Genomic DNA, 22,727 nt, shown 5'->3' with positions numbered 1-22,727 from the left:
GGGGAAATTCAGGGGAAAGAAAGCATTCATGATATTTAATTTGAAGGCAGTACTTTATCTTACAAAATTATAGATCTTTGAGTGACAGTACTAAAGCACTGCAAGCATGATTCCAAAGAAAAGCAAAATAGGATAACAGGCATTTGGATAGCATTTTTAAGGTTTTGAATGAATCTGGTACATCTCTTCTAAGTCTTCCATAGTGCCATATTTTGCCAAGTTTTCTGCAAATTTTCATGGCTTATTTTATGGATTAAGTGACATAGTAAAGATACTTACTATGAATAACTATTAGTATTTGACCTACAGGTGCGACATACAGACATGAGTATGCATTAAAATTAGGATCAGGACAGGTTAATTAGGTAAGTTTGCAGCTTATTAATGAGCTGGGTGCCATGGCTGATGAAGCAAAGCGACAGGTTATTATTAGCGGCAGGTCTCGGTGTGCATTGATCTGAAGGTTGCTTGTTGCTGATGTTCCAGATGAGCTGCACGAGCCCCTACGTGGAGCCCAAGCACAGCCGCCTGTCGTCCACAGAGACGTCCCAGTCGCAGTCGTCGCACGAGGAGTTCCGCCCGGAGGTGGCCGGCAGCACCACCGAGTCCCCGGTGCGCAAGACGGCAAGCCAGCGGCGCTCCTGGCAGGACCTCATCGAGACGCCGCTCACCAGCTCGGGACTGCACTACCTGCAGACGCTGCCGCTGGAGGACTCGGTGTTCTCCGAGGTGGCCGTGGTGTCCCCCGAGCACCGGCGGCAGTCCACCTTGCCCACCCAGAAGTGCCACCTGCAAGACCACTACGGCCCCTTCCCGCTGGTGGAGGGTGAGCGGATGCAGGCGCTGAACGGGAATGGGGGAAAGCCCCGCAGTTTCACTCTGCCTCGGGACAGCGGCTTCAACCACTGCTGCCAGAGCCTCTCGGTGGGCGCTGCCGACCACCACGAAGAAGCACAGCAGAAGGAGGTGGAGGAGGAGGAGGAAGAGGAAGGCAAAGCAGCAGAAGAAAACCAGGAAGATAAAAGTAAGTATGGGATATTTCTGTGGCTTTTCAAGTGTCCTGTTTGTGTAACGTAGAGGTTGTTTTTCCTTTTTCCTATCAAATATCCCCAACAGTCATTCAACATCCCCCATGTTTTACCAGGTCCCCCGTGTTGCACACCTCTTTGGTCTGCCTTATGTATGAGACCTAATAACCAGAGTGCTGCATGACCTCTCACGATCACCAGACATTTCCCTGTAGGCTGGTCACCAATCACCTCCTACTAGTAATCCTTAGCTTAAATGGATTTTGCTTCCATGCTTTCTTCACATTTACACTTGCACAGTGTCCTCCTCCACTGACACATGTGTGTTTCAGGGACATATTTGGTAAGATTTCCAGCCAACCCCATCTGAGCTGTAAAAACCTCTTGGTAAATCCTGGAGTGCAGTCAGGCTATGATTGTACAGTATCCAGGCAGGCAGGTCACAAGACATCCCAAAATCTGTAAGAAGTTGAAAAAGAGAAGGTGTTTTCCCCAGTTCTTCTCATTGTGATTTACAAAGGAAGAAATTCAAAAAGCATTTCAAACAAAAAAAAGTACAGGGAACAACTGTGACCACCTAGGCTTAAAAAAAACCATAATGCTGAGTAACTGTCAGTCACCTGGCACATAAACTCCATAGATATTAGTGCTATTTATCAAACATAATCCAAATAACCAGGGATTAGAGAAGGTCCCTGCCCCTCCTGAACATGTAAACACATTTTTGTGTCTGTTTCATGCTCTGTCCTTCACTGTCATTTGTGGAGCTTCTCAGCACGTGCTGCTAGCAACATTGAATCCAGACCCAGGTTGTAGGGTCAGTTGGTGAAACCTGCTCTCATGATTTGTGGGGTTGCACTGCAATTAAGGTATCTGAAGTGGCAAAGAAGGCAGGATAACCCTTAAAGCTCTCCAAGGGTCTCTGCTATTTGTACCTTCAAATTCAGCTTTTTCACTGCAATAAAGAAGTACAAAAATGGTTAAGAGAGAGGAAAGAGTAATGAAAGTTTTGTATGATTAACTACCTACCTAAGTTGATTCATTAAAGTTACCACCTTTGTTGAGCATTAAAATTCATATGAATGTTATTTATCTGCCCCAATGTTATATACTTGGGAGATCAAGTTTTCCATTGCCCTTATGCTTTAGGCATTGCCTTCTAAACATCCAGTTTTATACTTTCTTCTGCTGCTTTGAGAAAATGGTGGTTTCTTTTGCAGAAATTAAATGTGATGTCATTAAAAATTTAAAACATAATTAAAAGACACTATTTCAATTGTATTCATGCATGGCACTTGGCAAAAAACTGATACACTTAGAGTAGTATTAGATTCTTACTGACTGTGAAATGAAGTTGTCTAATTAACAGGGTTAAATTTCATCAACCATGCAGAACATTTTGTCCTATTTTTAGCCTTCAGATTTGGTTTTGAAATAAGATGTTTCTGATAGAAATATAAATTTATTTTTTATTAAATGTCCTTACTGAAAATGGAAAGGGTCAAGGAGATTTTCCACTGGTTTGCTGTGCTGTTTGGGCACTACTTACAGATACCATTGCAAGGTCTAAGGTCTTTTTTAGGTGTTTTAAATCTCAATTTTGATGCCTTTGTGTACCTGGTTGTAGCATTTTATAGCATGCTAGTTACTAGTAAAAGGCTAATACTTGATTTAATCACTGGGGCTTTTCTCCATCCCTCTATTCTAATTCTCAGAAAAGGAGAACAAAGGTATAATTTTTGAAATGGTCTCCCTGTATACACATATTGTATTTTTTATTTGAGTGAGGAGGTTGCCTTGGTTGAGGCTTTAACAGGAGATTATTTTTGAGACATTGATGACCAGCTAGAGAAGTCAAGTGCTCATGATGAGTTGTTGACCTTGAAATTATAAAACCAGAAGTAAAATGCTGTCTTGTCTGTTGAAAAGTTTAAGTGTTGAATTGCTTGTTGCTATGAGTGCAATGTTCTGTTTGCAACGCTGACTTTTTCCAGTGCCCTTACCAGTAAAAGGCAGGATTTCCTGCAAGTGGTGTTCTTAAGTGCAAAATCCAGTTTCTGAGCTGAGAGATTTCTTTACATCTGCTAAGTCACTAACAGGATGGGTGACCTTGTGTGTGCTACCTCACTGCCTCCTTCACTTCCATTGCTCTGGGAAAATGAAACATTGCAACTGGCTGGAGAAGGGAAATCCTCTCTCTTTCAGAAATGTTTTAAACTCACGTTGAATGTTCCCTCATGTGGTATCAGAATCTTTTAAATATATTTATTTGCCTTACACGTTTGTGATCCTGACACAGTGCTGGGCTCTTGGATGATCATGTGTGTTCTTGTGTGTACTTGTGTGTGTTTTAAAGCTTAATCATTCCTACTGCTCTTTGTGTGAGACAAGAATGCAGCTCCTTTGCTGTTGTCAGATGTCATTGCTATTTTCTCAGCTTTCTGTTGTTACATTCTCACTTTTAAAACCACCTGAATTGAAATTAAATAGTAAAATGCAGTCCTGTTTCTTCCAGCTTTTTTTGCAGAATTGTTCTCAAATAACTACACCACAAACTAGGAGCTCCACACTTTTTTCAGATGCTGTCCCCAGCTGCTATAATTTAACATATTTCTGTTGACTTTGTACTAAAGTTATGCTGATTTGCAACAATTAAACATCTTCTCTCAGTCAGTCACTACTTTATGTCTTAAATAGCTATTTCAAGACTTTACTGACCCTGCAAATAGTTCTGTGTATCAACTCTGCTATAATGCCTAGATATAGATGGCGAATTGAAAATATGGGTTGTCCTTTCTGTGTTTATCTGTCAGGACCTAACTTTGTTGTGTGTTCAGGTGCTTATTTTTGTCCTGTTATATCACATGAGCATTGCACTGCTAATCCTTAATGGATTGCTTTATTTCCCAAATGACTTTTGTGTAAACCATTTAGATGTTCCATATTGACACATCTTGTAGTGGTCTCTTGCTTTGTAATCAAAGAGGATTCTCTGGTGGGAAATTTGATCTTTTCCATGTGTTTGCTCCTGACTATGCCAATGGCAAACCACGTTCAGACCTGCAGCACCAAGCACGGCCCTTGCTGTGCTGTTCAGAGGCAGCCTGAGCACAGAGAGCAGGTTGGAGGCTGTGGCACAGTGTTTGCATTTCCGTGATTCAGTTGTGAAGGAAAAGTTGGGCCTTTTCAGATTTGTTTTCTGCTAGTGGGAGGTAATAGAAGGAGACAGTAGCATATCATGGCACTGTCACCCTCTTCCCCTCTGGCCCCACCTCTTTCTGCGCTCTGTTTCGACAGAATCTGTTTCAACAGATTCTGGCACTTACTGCAAAGAACACTTCTAGAGACTACTTCCAAGTTTTGTCCCAGGAAAGCTTGTTTCAGTTTTTGCTTTATTTTTCTAAATTATCTTTGGTGGTGGTTCCTTAATTTTCAAAACTTCTCTGGTTTGTGCACTACTAGTTTCAGCATCTAAAAGGAGTACATAACTAGCTCTCTGCAGGGTGGAGCTGGCTATTGATCCTGTCAACTTAGTTGCAGAAAAACCTGCACCCTTTTTGCATACTCCCTGAAAAAGTGTCTGGAGAACAGCCATGTCTGGGGGAGTCTCAGGTGCTGCCATCTGCCCAGAGACTGCTGGGACACGAGCTCTGCTGCTGGCTCCAGGTGCTGCAGGATTGGCTGGGGTAATACTGGCACACTTTCCAGGGAACTCACACCTGGGACCTGCAACAGTGTACAAGGGAGTTTTCCACTGTGCTGGCTGCATACAAATTTATTCAGGGAACATGGATAGAAAAGCACTGAGGTCTGTGTTTGAGTTTGAAAAGGTATTTGCAGCAGGAAGAATTCACTTAGATTGTCTTTGCAGTGTTAAACTCCATTTCCTTCTGTGTTGTTTCTTGCCTCTTTGTTCTGCAAGTTTTCAGTTCTTTTTCTGCACTCTTAATACTGTTGTTCTTTCTGACATGTGTTTAAGGACTTTTCTGTTGCTACCCCATCATCATCATTTCAGATAATGCCTTCTATATAGCATGGACAACTGTAACAAAGTCTTACAGAACTTTACAAGATGCTACAATCTGCCTCATGTGACCTCTGTCACCTTTGAAAGATTTCACAGTGCTTCTGAAGGCTGTGCAAACTCACAGAATCCCTGGCATTTTGCTCCATCACCACAAGCTCTTGCGCAAGTTTGTGAAATCTCCCAGTATCCCATGCTTAGTCCCACACAGTCTTGTGAATGCTGCCTCGGAGGAACACAACAGCCTCATGCTCCAGTCTCTGAAACTTGCCTTTTGACTGTTCACTTCTGAAAACACTTGTCAAAGGCCAGACCAGAAGCTAATGTTGGCATTTTGCAGCTCTGAGAGGTGTCCAGTCCCTGTGAAGGGTTTCAGGATAACTCACTTTTATGCCAGAGAGGGCTGGTCACTAAAAGAGGTATCAAATGACTGCTGAGGTTTTCTTCTTTCTTTTCCCCAGTAAAAAACTACAAACCAGCTAGAGAACAAGGGAAACTGATAACAATTTCTCCCATGTTGCAACTTCCCAGTTGCAGAAATGAAATTCAGGGTGGCAGTGCTTTCACAAAACAGGACAGAGGAGCTAAGGACTCACATGACTAGCAGCAAGAATCATGCACTGTGCCCAAGAAGGTATATCCTAGGCATCATTTGCTTTCAAGAAGGAGTTAGTGCCAGTAAAAAATATAGTCTGAATAAGGTCAGGTATATTTCAAATTCTAAAATACAGATCTAGAGAGGCTTCTAGGGAGGCTGTAATGCATGGTGCAAATGGTATTCTCAGAAGGATCAATGTTTGCTAATTAAACACTGTGTTATGAAGTGGTACCCTGTGCACACTTCTAGGCTTTTCTTCTCTGCATTTTAGGTAGAGTGTCTTCACTTTGGCAGGTTTTAGGCAACAATGAAATTTGGGAGTCAGGATGAATAACACATGAAGCCTGGATTGCACACACTGGAGTTGATGAGGATGTGTGGCTGAATTTAATAGGGCAGTTTGCTTTTCTGACAGCCTCTTTCCATTTTAGACAGGACCTCATTAATGATGTCCTGTTGTCTGACCCACTAGTTTTATCCTCACTGAGAGGCAAAGGAGGAAGCATTAAAATAGTGCCTTCCCCTCTGGAATTAATGCCTTGGAGGGTCTTAAATAAGCAGAGCTGTAAGAAATTGAGGTAATGTTTCACATTAGAAGTATTCCGTATGAAACTGGTGAATAGCACAAAGTGCAGCATCTTCTGGGACACTGAGGGTGTTATTCTGACTTACTGCATCCACTATCAGTCCTGTACAACCAAGAGCATTTGCTAAGTTGGAGGTTGGTTATTTTGCATGACATCCTCCTGGGCAACACAGCCCATGCATGCTCAGACACTAGAGTAGGTTAATGAAATGTCTGCTTTTCTGAGCTTTGTTTTTGTGATCTGATTTTTCATTCCCAATTCCCATTTGAGCCTGTGGCACCTGACTGGGCATTTGCACTCCTGTGAGCTGAGGACCATCAGCATTTTATGCCTCGTCTACTTGTCCCGTTGCCTCCAAGGCACTGTTTTTGCTGTTAACTCAGATTGAGCTTACTTAAAAGTGCTGCCTAATTATGTTCAAAAATATAACTACCTTACATAAACAACTTGGAGTAGATATGTTAATTTCTGAGCATGATCTTTAATTAAAATTTAAAATTTAGTAAATAAAGCTTTTAAAATTCTCATATGCAAAAGCAACTCCACTGCAGAAGTGAGTTTGTATTCTAAACAAAAATGATGGGATACAAAACCTCTATATCCTGATTTTAAATTTCAGTTCAAGGGGAAAAAATTGCCTGCAGTGTTTGAAAGCCAAGTATTGAATCATTTACTGAGTAGCAGTTCAGAAAGCAATATGGGCTGTCAACAAAAATAAGAATAGTTTAAATTTTATGCTCGTTAGTGTTTATACAGATGCATTTTGCCCACAAATATTTTGTTGCCACATTTAAAATTTTATTTGATTTCCATTGCTCATGCTGCTAAAAATACAAAGGCGAGATTAATTCCTACTTTTATTTTGGTTTTAATAACTTTGGGTGTCATTGCCAATAAAGGTCATCTGCTTTTGCCTGAAATATATGGATTAAATTGTCTTTTTATATGCAGAAGAAGTTCACAAGAGAATTTCTTATATGGCCACTCTTCCAAATTGCTTTTCTTGCTAAGTTTGCTCAGTTCAGTTACTAAGTTGGGGACTGTCACTGGAGCTATGCTGCTCCCTACCAGAGACCCCTTTGGGTTGGGTGGTGAAACTAGGAATCTGTACATGAAAGAATATATTTCTGATGGTGCTTTTTTATGTTCTGCATTAATTCTCTTGCCACGTGTTGTGTAACCAGTCTGTTTTACATTTAATTTTTCCACTTCATGGTGTCAGCAAGCTCTGTCTCTGCTGCTGCCCTGTCTGGGTCTGGCTGCAGAGATGCTCTCCTTGGGAAAGGTCACTCATAAATGGTAAAACACTCCACAAGCAACAGAGGGAAGACAGTCCAAGTCCTCTAGGGCTCTCTGTTTGCCCCACTGCTGTTAACTTCCCAGATTGTTGGCCTGAAAAGTTTTGGTAGCAATTTTAAAAATGTCATTTTTTGTGCTTGCTGCTTTCACTCCCTCAATTCTTAATGTGCTTTTAATTCTGAAGCTATAGTCAAATTTCTTAAGTGAAGATATGTAGATTTTTTGAAATTGTTTTGTGGATGGAAAGGAAAATCCAACTTTACTTTTTCATTAACCCATAATTTTCCAATGAAAAGAGGGTTTTCCTATCCTAAAATTTAAACTTACATTCCTTTTGGTTTCAAACATGAAAAACATACACTTTCAAAATCATTTATATAAAACTTCTCAGTGAAACCTACTGAAAATTATTATAAAGACATTCTTAGATTTGACTACTGCATTTTAATTGCAATTTTTCCATGACAAAGCCATTTCTCACTGGGATTTTTGCAGAATTGGCATAGTTCTTCTTTGAGATATATCAGGGATTGGGCCTAATCTGAAGATTTCTAAATGCAAAGGAAACAGAAATCTACAATAAAAAAGTTAGCTACTATCATTTACATGAGAATGTTCTTCTGAAATGTATAATTTTAAATTTTCAAAGCTAAAAAACTATTAAACCCTTTCTATAATCAATGGCAATTAAATCAGAAGATGATGGCGTAGTACCAGGGGGACTAGGGGAACAGAGGAGTACTAAAGTCTTTTCAGAATGTTCATTACATCTCCAGGTGGTACCTTCTGTTGTGTGTGGCTCTCTTGTTCTTTTAAGGCAATCATTATAACAAGGATGAACTTGAGTCAGTAGTGCTTGGAAGGACATGGGAGGGATATAGTTTTATTAAACTACTACCATGCTGAATGTCTGGAGGGTCACCATGTAAATATGTATTATTGTTTAATTAATGTTCATCATGGGAAGTGGGATTGGCTATTAAAGACTTCAGTGCAAACGGTCAGCATCCTGCCAACATTTTTTTTTGCTGGACAGAAGACTCTGGAAAAGCCACATTTGTTATCAAGCAGTTGAGTATAAATTATTTTTTTAAAAAGAAGTCTTCAGAATTTTGAGATTTAAGATTAATATTTTCATGGAGGTCTATGCAATCAATGTTGTAGGATGATTTTTTTGCTAGCCTGGCCTTCTGGCTGCCTTCCCTTGCAGTCACTAGCTGCTGCTCCAGAGGGTCACAGATCTTGTGTCTAACCTGCCAGCCCTATGCAACTTCCTTGGATACCCCTGGACAGGGGCACTAGATGCTGTTTGGCATCTTAATCTCCTTACTGGTTTCCTAAACCTTTCCAGTGCAGGAGGGCAGTGTATATAGGTTAAAATCTTGGTCCCTGCAAAGACCCTGGCAAAGCTGTAAGTGTGACGTGCGTGTCTCAGAGCCAGGGAGCTGGAAATTATTTGGAAGATGATCCATTGTAGCTCTGCCATAAAGATCTGGAGCTGCCATACCTTCCAAATCTTAAACACCCCTGGGGTGAGCATTCTTCATTCCTTCCAGACAGTGCTTTTCCTCTTTGTTGTTTTGGGAAGGAATGATTTTATTTTTTCTTGCTAATGGATATTGAATTGTTCCCTCTGCAATTTAAGCCTGGCATTTCCATTTCCTTATGGCACAGAAAACAGACTGCTCCATTACAGCAGCCCTTCTTCCAAGCGGAAAGGTTGCTGTGAAGGTTGGTTTAGTTTTTCCCATACTTAGTGTTTGCTGGGCCTCTGACTGCTCTTGCTGAGCTTCCCTGGGTTTTTCAGGCTGACTCCCATCCCTTCTGCCATGGCAGTGTCCAAGCTGGGTGCAGCACATCTGGTTGAGACCAGGGAGCTTGCTCTGCCCTGGCTGTTTTATGCTCTGTACTGTGATAGGCATCTGTTTGGCAACCACACTGTATTTCTTATTTCACTTGGGGCTGTACAGTGTCCCAGATGGTTTTCTGCTTCGTGGTTGTTTTTCTTGGTTGTTTTTCTAATTGTAGTTTTTCCGTTTTTTTTCTGGGCTCTTACCTATCTGCATTAAGTAGCTCATGTTAATAAAAGTCTCAGCTGAATTAAAATGTCAAATTAATTGGGCTAAAAACAACCAACAAATATATATGACATTTTGTAAAACTAACAGCCTGACTAGGTAAAAAAAACCAAAACAACCTGGTGTTTGCCAGTTCTGTGTCTGTTAGCACAGCATTTACCATATTGTTATATAAATCTTGGCAAGGGATTTCATCCCTCCAGATCATTCTGGCTCGAGACTGTCCTCCAGCAGTCTAGGAGATGCTTCCTCACACTTTGGAGCCTGTGGATTTTAAGAAGTTTATTCTCTTGCACTGTTCAGGCTCTTGGTGCCATCTGGGGCTGTTTGTGGGTACAGAGCAGCTTCAGGGGAACCCCACATAGGGCAGCCCCTCCCTTTAACAGGGAGCCTCCGGTGGCTCCTCCATCTGGGCTTGGCTTTGCTGTCAGAGGACACCTTGGGTAGGGAAGGTGGCTGGTATTGTTTATTTCTGAGAGCTGAACTTCTAGAAGGAAAACATGGTTCCCTGTGTCACAGACCTTCTGCATCTAAATAGCCAGGAAGATGTTGCCTGGAGATAAGTGCGGAGCTGAAGGCTCCTTCTTTTGTGACTTGGGATTCCATCCATCCCTCAAAAGTGTTTAATGCTCAGAGTTTATAGTAGCCATATGTGTTTAATTTGTAGGATCTTCTGTTAAGAATTAATTCAGAATTTCCAGTTCTCTTGAAAACAAATGTGATAATACAGTGTTAACAAACAAACAAACAGGCCCTGTAATCAGGCAGTTTTGCAGTTCACATTCATTATTAATGAAATAGGTTCCTACCTTTGTTTTTAAAACACATAGTTCAAAAACAAGAAGATAAATACTTTTTGACTCCTTTTGTGCCCCAAATTTGCCAATTTTGAAATCTGTTGGATAGTTGACAGTCCAGCATCCTTGTACTTGTGTGGTGCTATAAAATACCATGATTTTATGAACAAAGCATGAAACAAGTTCGCTGCAGGATCTTATGGTATTTACATGAAGAAAATTACTGCATTTTAAGCAGATTTTTTACTTTCTGGCTTCACTTTTTTGAGTACTGCTGGCACAAAATAATATCAGCTAATTATCTCTTCCTTTCTGGATTCCAGAGGGATAAACTTCAGGCTTTTGGAATATAAAATATCACCACTGATTTCTTTAAAAGTATTTGAGTTGTTATCACCATCAGAGAGAAGGGAGAGAGGCTGCCAGAAAACTCCAATTTAAACCATCTTTCAGTTTTTGAAACATTCATTTAATCATGAGATGATTTACTAGTCTCAAGGAGGAAGCAAAATGGAGGAAGCAAAATTAAGGAATCCTCACTTAGGAGATTTCTCCTGGCTTTAAATTCGGGGATGGACAGAGATGAGGCAGTGGCAAGGGCAGGAAGGTTACTCTGATCTCTTTACCCAGTACAGCTAATGAGAGTAAGTAAGAAAACTCATCTGGGGATCCTTGTGCTTTTAGTTCCAGGTTGAGAGGAGCTCAGATTTCAAGTGAGGAGGGATGGCTTGGGGAGACTCCAGGAACAGCTCCTGGCACAGTACCCAGGGGCTTGGCAATGCCAGAATCCCCTGTTAGTGGGGTTTCCTACATGTGCAAAGTGGTCTTTATGGAATACTTGAGAGATGGTGAATACAAGACACAATTAGAGAGTGTTTTTCTGTAGTAAAAGTGGTAAAATCTAGTTTAGAATTCACATAACAGTACTTCAATAGCTTCTACACTTGCCATTAAAGTGAGATTTTTTTGCTGTACTAATATGCACACTTGAAAGCCAATCTAAAAATCATACTAAATCTATAAAAGGCTTGAAGCTGATTATTCTGAGAGTTCCTGCTTCTTTTCTCCCTGCTAGAATGTGTCTGGCCATTTATTTTAAACTTCTAATTAAAAAAAAAATATTCTCAAGATATTGTCTTCTTTTTTTTTTTTTTTGCATTAAGCTAAGTACATGTACATAATTTTACAGCAAAACATTTATATTTCTAACTTTATTGTACTGGCTTTAAAGACAACTGGAGTTGCTGGTTTCTGTTTCTTTAGAAGACAGAAGAGAGAATTTTAATTATTTACTTCTGGCTATGTAAAGAGCCTTGAGAAAATTCCATTTAAATTTTGCACTCCAAACTAAAACTATCCAAAACTGAATTACTAATTTTTTTTACATTGTTCTGCTTACCTTCTCCAGTGTCACTGCATGATCTAGATATTTAATGTCCTGTTTCTTAATGTATCCTCAGCAGTTTCATGTGATTATTTTAGGGGCTAGAAATACTTATTAATGAACTAGACTATTTTAACCATACCAAAAATTTTTTATACCAAGACACTGAAAATGTAACAGGGTGTATGAAATGGTGAGACTGTGGAATAACAATAAAATTAATTAAAAAGACCCAACTAACACAAAGGCACTTTAGACACTACTGAATTATGGATTAATAAATCAATAGTTTCCAAGTTCTCTGTTCACTTTGTGTTTTAACCTTGAGTTCACAAATTCTGCCAGCAGATAAGGACATCTTATAGTGGCTGTAATGAATCTTACAGCATAAACAGATTATCCCTGTATCTATGCAAATTGTAAGAAGTTGAGAAAATTCATTTTATTAAAGCCTTGCACAATTTGTAAAATACCTGTAAAATGTCTTTGTAGTAAAATAAGAGGAAAAAAAGATGTGGTTTAGCTTTCCTGTGAATACTTGTTTAAAGCATGGCTGAAATTTTTGGTACAATTATTTCTGAACTATTTTTAGAAGGTGGAAGGAAGTGTGAGTGTTTTCATAAAGTTAAAAAATTATTGCCTTGAAGACTCACAGTTTGGAAATGGCTTTTACAGTTAATGCAACTCAGAACTGTCAGCCACCTTCTTCTTGGCCTGTCCCATTCCAAAAGACAATTTTCCTAAGCTTGTGTTTGTTGTGGCTGAATAAGACTATAGGATATATACGAGAGTATAAAAGTCACTTGAATTAAAAATTAGACTCTTTAGTTTTGAGAACAGAACTTGGATCTTTATGGATTTCATTATTCCTGAAATTTAGTGGAGGTTGAATGTGGAAGGATGAGGGCATGTGTGGATGGCCATGAGCAGACGGTACCAATGGCACCTATAGTTTCTACTTGGAGGAAAACAGTCATGGAGGGGTGAGATTTTATATTCTACATGGAGTTGGCTTTGCTGCCAGGGCTGTCAGAAGGCTGTGTGCATTTTTCAGTACCACTGCTCCTTGGAATGATGGGGAGTGGGAGGTTGCTGAGAGTAACCCAATGAACAAAGGAAAGCACACACCCCCAAGGTGGTGGAGGCTTAATTTACCCCTTTTCTTGAAAAAGAAAAGAAACAGTTTGTGCAGTCTGATCTGTAGTACTGGGGAATTGGAAACATCAGGGTAGCTGGGGAGTAGGTTGCAAAATTGAGTAGGGTGAGATAGAAGCAAAAAGTAGAAGAATAGAAATAGGGCATAAATCTGCAGTGGTGAGGATAAGCTATGGAACGAGTTTAATTGTGATTGGTTTTTGAAATGAAAATCCCACCAGCCTCTAATTCTGTGCCACAAATGAGAATGATGGTGTTATAAATCTTTCCCCAGTTAGAAAAACTGTTTTAAAAGTATTTTGTTTCTACAGTGTCACATTTCTCTTACAGCATAACCTACTGTAAATACACCTATGCTGCTGTAGCCTTTATTTCAAAGATTTCTGCAGTTTAGCATTTTAAGCTAAAGTGAACCACGTGGCAGGATTTTATGCTGGGGCCATGTTCTGTGCATTGATCATGCCCGTGCATTGAAATACTTCCCAGTGCAAGTTGTCTTCCAAGGAGGAGACTCTGGCATAACCTCATTATTAAGTTGAAAACCGTGTAATATTAATCTCCATAATTAGTTGGGGCAACAGTTATTTTTGGCCCCTTAGCTCTTGTCTTCTGAAAGTACTAGCTGAGACTTTTTCTTCAGATTACTCTGAAGTACTGTATGGAAATAGAGTAAATTTTTTAAAAGACAAATTCACTGGGCTGTTTCTTTATTTTGTCCTCATATGTTTTGCATTTCTCTAGTCTAGTGTTGATCATCTTTAGCAGTGTTATTAATGACCGAAAGTGTACAGCCAAATCTTCATCTCTGCTCCTCCTGGGTTTTACTAACTTCTCTTTCCTCTTCCAAGGCCAATGGTTGTGGTAGTTCCAGGTTGAGCAGGGGAGATTGGTCTCTGCACTTAGACTTCTAACCATGGACTCCCAGTTCTGAAATCCTCCCAAGGTTTCTGCACACACACAACCCCAGGGGTTGTTTTAAACATCTTCAGCTTAAGCTGAGTGTGCTCTTGCTGTATTTTATAGTTCACAAAGAAGTGTGTATAAATCATGGTCACCAACATTTTTTTCATTGCCACCTGTTGTTACCCGATACATAACCATAACAGATTAATTCTTGCCTTCTCTTTTTCATAGAAAATCTAAATATTCTTATTTTTCCACAGAAGTTTTGAATAGATAAATCATATAATATACACTGAACTTTTTGGTTACTCTATAACTCTCTGGATTACCCAGTTGTACTAATGGCAAGTCCTGGTGTTATTGTGAAAGATGAATGCATTTACTGACACTAGATACACAACTTCTTTAAGAGAGATGTCTACATTCTTCTGAAAAAAAAAAATCCTTGCAAAATTAAAAATTCACCAAGCCTGTTATTTTTTATTGTTTACTCTTGCAATCTAACATTTCCATTTTGCACAGCAGTTGTGAGCTTAACAAAAACTGTCCAAAACATTGATTTGTCTAGTTCTATATCAGATATCAGACTCTGAGTTAGAGTTTTAAAAAGTCACCTGCAAGAACAAGTGATTGTACCAAAGAGAGATGAGCCCCATATCCCAGCTAACCCAGTTACCCTGCCTTGAACCATACCTAAAAATATATTTCTAGGGAGGGTTAAAGGTATCTTTCTTGTAACCCTTGATGGATCATTCTTCCACACAATAGTTTTATTGATTTTGAACTCAGGAGTACTTTGAGCTCTGTTATGTGGCAATAAGGAGTTGCACATTTTAACTCCAGGCTAGAGACAAACATCTCTTCTAGTTAGTTAAACCTAGCACACAAACTTTCAGATGTTTCTGTTACTTGAAGAAGCAATTACCAACCTTTTTTCTGCATTTATGTCTTTAGAATTATACAGGCTTCTGTTCCATCCCCCTTGTTTATAGGGGAGAAGTCTTGATTAGCCCTAGACCATGCATTCCTTGCAGGAAAATCCTTTTCCACAATAATCCTGTCAGCCCTTCTCTGCCTTTTTCAGTACTGCTTTTTGAGGTGTGATGTTACAAATGAGTCTCTTTTTTTTTTTGTTGTTGTTGTTGTTTCTGCTTTATCTACACTACTTCCTGTATTTTATGTAGGTAGAAGCCAAACCCCCCTAGTTCTCTGTTTTTGTAGAAGCTGATTTGACATTTTTAACGAGTGCAATCCAAGAAGAGAACTAAAGGGAGCTGTTTGGTATAAGATGTTTCTGCCTGATAGGGAAAAAAGAAAAAAGGTTTGGTTTTGCTGTTGGTAATGCATGAAAGAAGTGTAATGCTTATTCATGTACAAGACTGCAGACGAGAAGAAAGTAAAAAAAGACAGTGTAGGTCCTGAAGAAAATAGTACAGGACAATAGCTAACTGAGCAGCTTGAGAAATGCATAGGAGGGAGGCTGCTGTTATGGGATAAGAACAGAGCTCAGCTACATGATAGTCAGTGTTTTTCAGGCTGTAGAGATTATAATATTTTATTTGTTTAGTAGTGATATTTTGGTGAAAACCAATTAAGCAAACCAAAGCCATAGTGTGTTAACAAATTGCTGGGAATACATCCCTGCATAACAACTCTGGGTCTTGGTACAGCTTGTCCAGAGGAACCTTGCTCAGGCATGTGACTGGTGTGGACAGCAGAAACCCCTCCTTACAAGCATCCTTTGGCTTACCATCCCCTGAGGGAAGGGCACTCTTGCCTGCCATTTTCAAAAGGTGGCTGTTTTTACAGGTAACCCTTCCCCCAGCATCTCAGGGTTTTGGTCCATTTGGATTCCCTTGCATACAGCAGTCACCAGTTGTGGTGATAGTAAGGGATTTTCTCCTCGAGGCTCTTGATGCCCTTTCTGCTGCTGTTGGCAAGACCAAGGGCTGAGTGCACAGCAGCTCAGGGGGCTGTCACTGCTGGAGGCTGCCAGGGGAGCAGGCTGGGCCCTCCAATCATTACCCAGATCAAGAGTTTTCTTGTAAAACTAGTTATATTTGAAATGTGTCCCCACTTCTCAGCAGATTGCTACAGCAATGCCAGAGTCAGGTGTCAGTGGTGGGCTGCAGTGGATGCTCCATCCTACCCAGCACCTGCCTTTCTCCAACTCCTCTTCCTTGCCTCAGCCTGATCAGCCACCATCTCACACCAGCCATTCCCCTGTGCTCAGCTGCTCCCAGAGCTGGAGCAGCCCTCTGGGGAGCAGCTTCCCTCACTTTAATAAGACTTCTCTTTCCCTGGACATTGTTAACTTTGAGTAATCTAAAAGTATTTTTCCCTTGTTGTGATCAAAAGACCTGGATGAGGTAGCAGAAGCTAGCAAGTAGTCGTGCACATTCTGAGATGATGGCACTCTCATTTCCAGTTGAAAGCTGTAGAGATCCTGTTTTCATTCTCCTGAAAAGGAACACCCCTTCTAACAACCCAAAAGACTTTGAGAAGTGTCCATCTCCAACACAGCTCTGGTGGTTTCTGCCAGTAGAGGAGCTTGACGTGCCTTAGGGGTGGGGAGGTTGGTACCTGCTGGACCCTGTGCACTGCTCCATCCCTCCAGAGGGACAGCAGGTCTCCCCCAGGCTCTGCCCTTCCACACTGGGAAGGGGCCAGGTGTGCAGAAGAGAACCAGGGCCTGAAGTGCGTATTGGTGCTGTAATGTGTTCAGTGCAGGATTATTTTTTTCTGTAGAACAGTGCCATCATACAGGAGTATGGCAGCTACACCTCACCAAACAGTGTGTGATGGGCAGTTTTGGAGATGATTGGGGATGAATTAGGAAAGAAGAGGCTAAAGAGAAGCAATTTTTGTACCGATGTCTTTGTACCTTTGTGCAGAGGTCATTGAGAGTAAAAACCTCCTGAGTTGGTGGAAGAATTGGTAGAAGAGCAGGAATTGATGGGAGTGTAGATGTACCTCTTTACACTGGTTATCACCAGTTCGCCAAGAACTTTATCAGGATCTTTCTTTGAAAACCACTGGGTGCACCATGTCCTCTCACCAAGAAGGTCTCTGGTGGTGCCTGTATTTCAGAAAAGGCTGGGAAGGAGGGCTAAGGACTCCTGCATGCCCATGGCCATGAAACCCTGGCATGGCATCCTTCATCTGTGTCTAGGTTCCTGGCCAGTCTGACTAATCCTTTTGCCATCCATTCTCATGAATGGCAGCCTTGTGGTTTTCAGAAAGAGTATTAAACCAGGAGCTTGAACACATAAGGTGATATGACAAAAACTTAATCTCCCTTGATTAGTTTGCTGGTTTTTCCCCTCCTAAAGGGCATACAGAACTACTGTCTTAGCAGGCTTCAGGAGATACTATCCGTGCTATATCTCATCCAGTCTAGCATGTTCAGGGATTTGAAATAATTTAAAATTTTGCTATTTATTGCTATCTTTAAAGTTAATATACAGTCAGGAGCTTCTGATGTTTTCAGCATTTGAAAACATCCTCCTCTAACAGGAATCCCTAATGTAATGAAATCCCTGTGCAACCCTGATTTTCTCTTATTACACTAGTGATAGGATTGTTTGGAATATGAAAGGCTTAAGATACACTTTTTATGAAAAAATTGGGTCCCCTCTGAAAACAGCTCTTACACATTAAAAATATGCAGGCAATTCTTAACAAACAGCATAGCAATGTTTGGCTTGTCAGAAGAGTACCTTGCATAAAACCTTTCAGTGCAAGCTTTTTATATAGAGATAATTATTCTCATAAAAATTAATTTAAATTTACCAAATGAAAGTACAAGCCTTCAGCACCGCACAGGTGTGAAACATTTAATCAGTAATTCTTCATTTTATACTCTCAAATAGGCAAGGAATTTCCTCTGGGAAAACAAGGAGGCCATTTCTGTGTTGGGCTGATGGGCTTATAAGACACCATAGATAGCCAAGAAAGCAGCTCAGTCATTGGTTTAGAAAAAGAAAGGTGATTCCTGTATTATTTTTGTGGGAACCAAACTAATTAAAAGCAAGACTTCTAAAAGCAGTTTCTTTATATGCTAATTTTATGCAATATATTTCAGGTTGTTGATAGGAGGGAGGGCTTCAGGTCTGATAGCATTTTTTTTGCTAAATATGGTCCTCCTCAAACTTGAAAGACACCTGACTGAGTCAAAAATAGAGTTGGAGCGGAACAATAATACTTGCTGGGAACAGTCAAGGCAAGTTGGATTGACAGATGAAACACGTGCTAGAACATGAGGAGAGGAGAAGGGAAACCTTTGTTAAACACAGCACAACCAGACAGGAGTGGTGCCAACATTTCACTTGTTGGCCTTGCCAGAAGCGTAATAGTAGAGTCCATGTTTTTTGTGTAGGTCTCTCCAGTGAGCTCCAAATTAAATTAAAATATCTCAACATGATCAATGTTAGTATAACAGTAATGATAATCTGCTCCCCTAATTTTCCCTGAGTAGGTTTTGACACCATTCCCTTTGGAGGTTTTAGCAAAAGCTGCTGAAAAACCTCAGCCGAATGTGGCACAAAGAAGATAACACTTTTTTCTCAGTCTGTTCATTTTACCTTAAGCACATGGCATGCTGTCAGTAGCTTACAGAGTTCAGGTGATCTGTGCCTCTTTCCCTGACCCAGTCAGAGAAGGGGTCCCAGGCATGGCAGGTTGCTTCAGCTGTCAGCAGCTGTGGCAGGAACAGCATCTCCATCCCCTGCCCTTGGATGCAGCCTGGCAGTGGGAGCATGGCAGTCTGGCTGGGTATTACTGATTCACACCAGGGATTTTGTCAGTGCATTGGTGTTTCTTTTATCAGTATGGAAAGCACCACCAGAAAAAGCAATCATGTTACTTGATGGGCCTTAAACTTTTCTCTGACCAAAGGGGCTACTGGTTGAAGTTAAAAATTTATTTTTGTAAATTTTAATTTGTTATGCTATCATAATTCCATATGTTTCTGTCTGCTTTTAAAGCTCTAAGTTAATGTAAAAAAAATCCAGAAATACACTTCTTGAAAAAAAATTAATAAAGCAATACACAGAATTGTTTGTCACGATAATAAGACCAATTCCGCTTAAATACTCCTTATTAAAAAAATCGTTGATAACAACACAAAAAATTAGTATATTGCTTTTTTTTTTCAGGGTTGATGTCCAAAGCATTAGTCAGGAAACAGAGCTCTCATTTTGTGCTGTACATTAACTCTTTCATCTGTGATAGACTGGAACTACGGTTCCTGCTTTGTGATCAGGAAACAAGGACATGGCTTTTCAGGCAGTTCTCAGAATAAACACCGCAGGAGGTTTGGTAGATTAAATTGAGCTTTATATGCCATTGCAGTCATAGCCTGGCTGATTTTAGCTTACTAAATTGTATTGAAAGGAATCTCACCATTAGATACATGCCTCATGTCTTTGGGATGTAACATAGACTTCTGGGTGAGGTTTGTCCCACAGGCTTATGTGACTTGTGTCTCTGTGTAATCCAGCAATTACAGTGCCAATATGCAGAAATTTTAATATCATTACCAGAATTCATAAACTGCCCAGTGGGATGCTAAAGTTGTGATTACATCCTATGCCTTCTAAATCTATATAAAACTATGAGAAATTCAGCCAGCTACTCTTTCTTTTTTTTTTTCCTGAACATGGTTATTCAACTGTGTCTTACTGGTTATGTCCCAAATTAGAGGGCTTCCTTTTCTGGGAGCAGCTCTTTGTATTGCTTTGCAATGGTTACAAAATGAACTACTCTGAAAAATAACCTATTTTCTGACACAACCACACTCAAACTGCTCCATCTTGAAGCTGTGAACTGTCACTCCAGTAAGACCCTGGTAATGAGCTGAAGGAGAGAGATCAGCAGATATTAGAGAGATATCTGAACAGCATAAGAATAACCATGAGATATATCTAATATGGAGGGACAAAATAGGGGCAGAATTAGGAATAATATAATATAATACACTATAATAATATAGTAAGAGTTAGTAATTTGGCAATTTAATGTGCTACATTGTAGTTTATTTAGTTCTTTAGTACTGGGTAGACAGAGGGTTATTTAGCAGTAGCTGTATTACATGAAGTGCATAGGAGAGCTGGGTTACATTTGCAATTTAGAAATACTGTGCTAAGTGGGAGGAAAAATGCCTGCTGATCAGAGCCCTGTAATTTCCACTGCCTTGTTCTCATGGGACCGAGTGCAGCACCTGCAGAGGAGCAGGCACTGGAGGTTGTCCGTGGGCTGACACCACCATCTGTCCTCCCTGGGCCTGTTCCTCACCCTGGTGCTTTCCCATGGAGCATTTGTGCTCTTACTGTTCCTCAGTGAGGACATGGGGGACACTACAGCATATAATGTGGTGTTGGAAAAGCTGAAACTTGCTATTTGCTGTAGCATACTCCAGTATTGTTTGATTTAGTGCCCTTTACTGCAGCCTCAGAGGAGTATTGACTCCTCCTATTGCTTCCATACCTAACTGGATTCCCACAGGAAAATGTGGGGAAGTGCTGCTTTGTAGTAGAGTGTTGGGGATCTGCACCAGATGTGTCTCCCAATCCCTCCTTCCTCAGGCAGTCTCACTGCCAGGCTCTACCAGCTCCTTTTCATCTCTGCATGGCAGCTGTCTGACACCTGGAGGTGGCGGGAGCTTCCCACCAGTGAGCAGCAGATCTGCCAGCATTCCTGCCCAGGACTGTGTCAAAGAGCCTTGAGCCATTTTCCTAGTAAGGAGGAAGAGGTATCTGCCAGTGGACTCCCAGCAGAAGCAGCCAGGTCACAGTTTGTAGCACACGGGGAAGGTTTTCTCTTCCCTGTTGTTCTTTACACTCATTCTTGTTGGTAGCTTGATCACTCATGCAAAGGGTTTACCTTCAGGGGAAAATGCATAACTAGATATGCTTCATGATTGGACTAGATAGTAGGTAAGAGCTTCCAATCAAAGTTCTTCTCTCCTGAATGTGTAGGCAGATGTAGAAATAGCTACACAAAATAGGATAAGGGAAAGGGTAGATCTTCAAAAGGCAGGTACAGGTTTACTGATGGTCACTATAGATGGGAAGTCTGAAATTTTCTAAAACTTCAGTATGAATTTTAAAAGTAAGTTAATTAACCTGATATTCTTCAACCCAACCTTTCTTTGAAAAGAGAAGTTGTCGTAAAATAGCATTTAATAATCAGGTATCTTGTAGTCTATTTAGGCAAAATATATAATGTGAAGATTGATAAGAAAGTGTACTCTTAAGAGGCAGTGGTAAAATCTTGTGCTTTTTATTATGAAAAAACACATCAGAGTAAAAACCCTAACTTTATACCTTCTCATTAGTGACTGCTGGTGTTCCTTCAACATTTATTTATAGTCCAGTCTCAAAGAGAAAGACTTGTATCACCCTTTCCTTACATAGGACTTGTTGTGTCAGAGCCACTTTGAGACCTTACTGATTGTGACTCTCAAATATTTCTCTCATGAGAACTTTCTGCTTGCCTTTGCTTCGATGTTTATTGGCTTTTGACCCTTGGCCTGGAAGGGCATGCAGAGCATCCCCTTGCTCCTGCTTGGTGGGTTGTTCCCACCCCAGGGCCCAGGTGCCTTCTGTCTCACCACTTCAGATGGGTAAAGTACCTCCTACTGCTGCAGGTTTGCTCAGATATAAAATTCCTCACATCGTACACATCAGCTAAATAAATAGGCAGAGATTTAGAGCAGACAGTTTTGTGTCTGTAACCACTCTGGGGAAGTCATTTTCCATAAGACTCATAATGCAGACATAATTTTGTTGATAAATGCAGTAAGTTCACTTCGCTATATTCACAGGGTCACATTCATTTTTGTATGTGAATGGCAGTTGGTTTATTTTTCAAAATGTTTGCAAATCTCATGAGTTTCATAAGTTGTAGTGTCAATAAGTATCTGTCCAAAAGCACGTTACTCGTTCTTTGTTATTTGTATTTGTTCTCCTTTAAAACAAATTTTAAAACCCTTATCTAGAAACAAAACCACATGCTGGAGATTTCTTACATAAATAATTCTGTTAATGTTAGTGATACAGAAAAAAATGTGGGGTTTGTAAGGATAAGGAAGAATAATTTTTACTACTAAAAACAGATTTTTCAAACAGTTACTATCCGTAAGTGATATTGAAAATCTATTTAGAAAAGCCCCCTAGTGCCTGAGAATTATATTCACATTAAGATAAATAGGACAGCATATGCTGCCACTTACCTTAAGAGGTTAATGACAGGCTGTTCATGCACAGTGACTAATCCAAACTGGGATAGTGAAAAATTGCCAGTATTTGATAATTTCTATAATTTCTATAATAATCAAACCTTAGCAATATTACAGAATAGTCTTTACAAAAGTGTGTCTTACTAGCAGATTCTTTTTCAGAAATATTTAGTTGAATTTTATGTACATAACAAGTCCTGTCCCACCATGTGTTGAAGGTAGCACAGTTATTCCACAGATGGAGGACATGTCCCAGCCAGACTCAGCCGGGCATGAGCAAGAGCTGGGTATGGACATCTGCTGCATAACGTCCTTGCCTTAACTTCAGTAACCCTCCTTTATTTCACAGCCACCTTGTTTCATAAAAAGGGAAGTTTCTTTTGCCAAAGCCTGGCCTTTGAAACAAACTTTCTGAATTCTTAGTGTTTAAGTTGTGTGAACAACAGCCATGAGATGACAGGATCTCCTGAAGCTGCAGAAGTGATACCTATGAGGCAGCAGTATCCTCTTTCCCTTAGTGCCTTTTTCCAAATAAATCCAAGACTCCTATTTTCAATGCTACAACTGTTCATAGTATAGAACAGGATAAAATCTGAAAAACATTCCCTCTTGTAGTCTACAAAGTCTCCCTTTCC

At 40.2% G+C, this 22,727-nt stretch overlaps 1 protein-coding gene across 8 annotated transcripts in view; it reads left to right on the top strand.

Annotated features, from left to right (window-relative positions):
- The window catches only part of CNKSR2 (connector enhancer of kinase suppressor of Ras 2), a 205,561-nt gene that overhangs the window by 163,943 nt on the left and 18,891 nt on the right, over positions 1-22,727 (top strand). For all 8 annotated transcript variants that reach the window (XM_064407495.1, XM_064407493.1, XM_064407492.1 and 5 more), the window contains one exon: positions 487-1,024. In XM_064407495.1, coding sequence (XP_064263565.1) covers positions 487-1,024 — 538 coding nt within the window. The remainder of the gene's footprint in view (positions 1-486; positions 1,025-22,727) is intronic.

Source organism: Passer domesticus, chromosome 2 (genome assembly GCF_036417665.1).
Source record: "Passer domesticus isolate bPasDom1 chromosome 2, bPasDom1.hap1, whole genome shotgun sequence".
NCBI classification, from domain to species: Eukaryota; Metazoa; Chordata; class Aves; order Passeriformes; family Passeridae; genus Passer; species Passer domesticus.
Note: the sequence above shows the minus strand (reverse complement) of the source record. Positions and strands in the feature narration are given on the sequence as shown.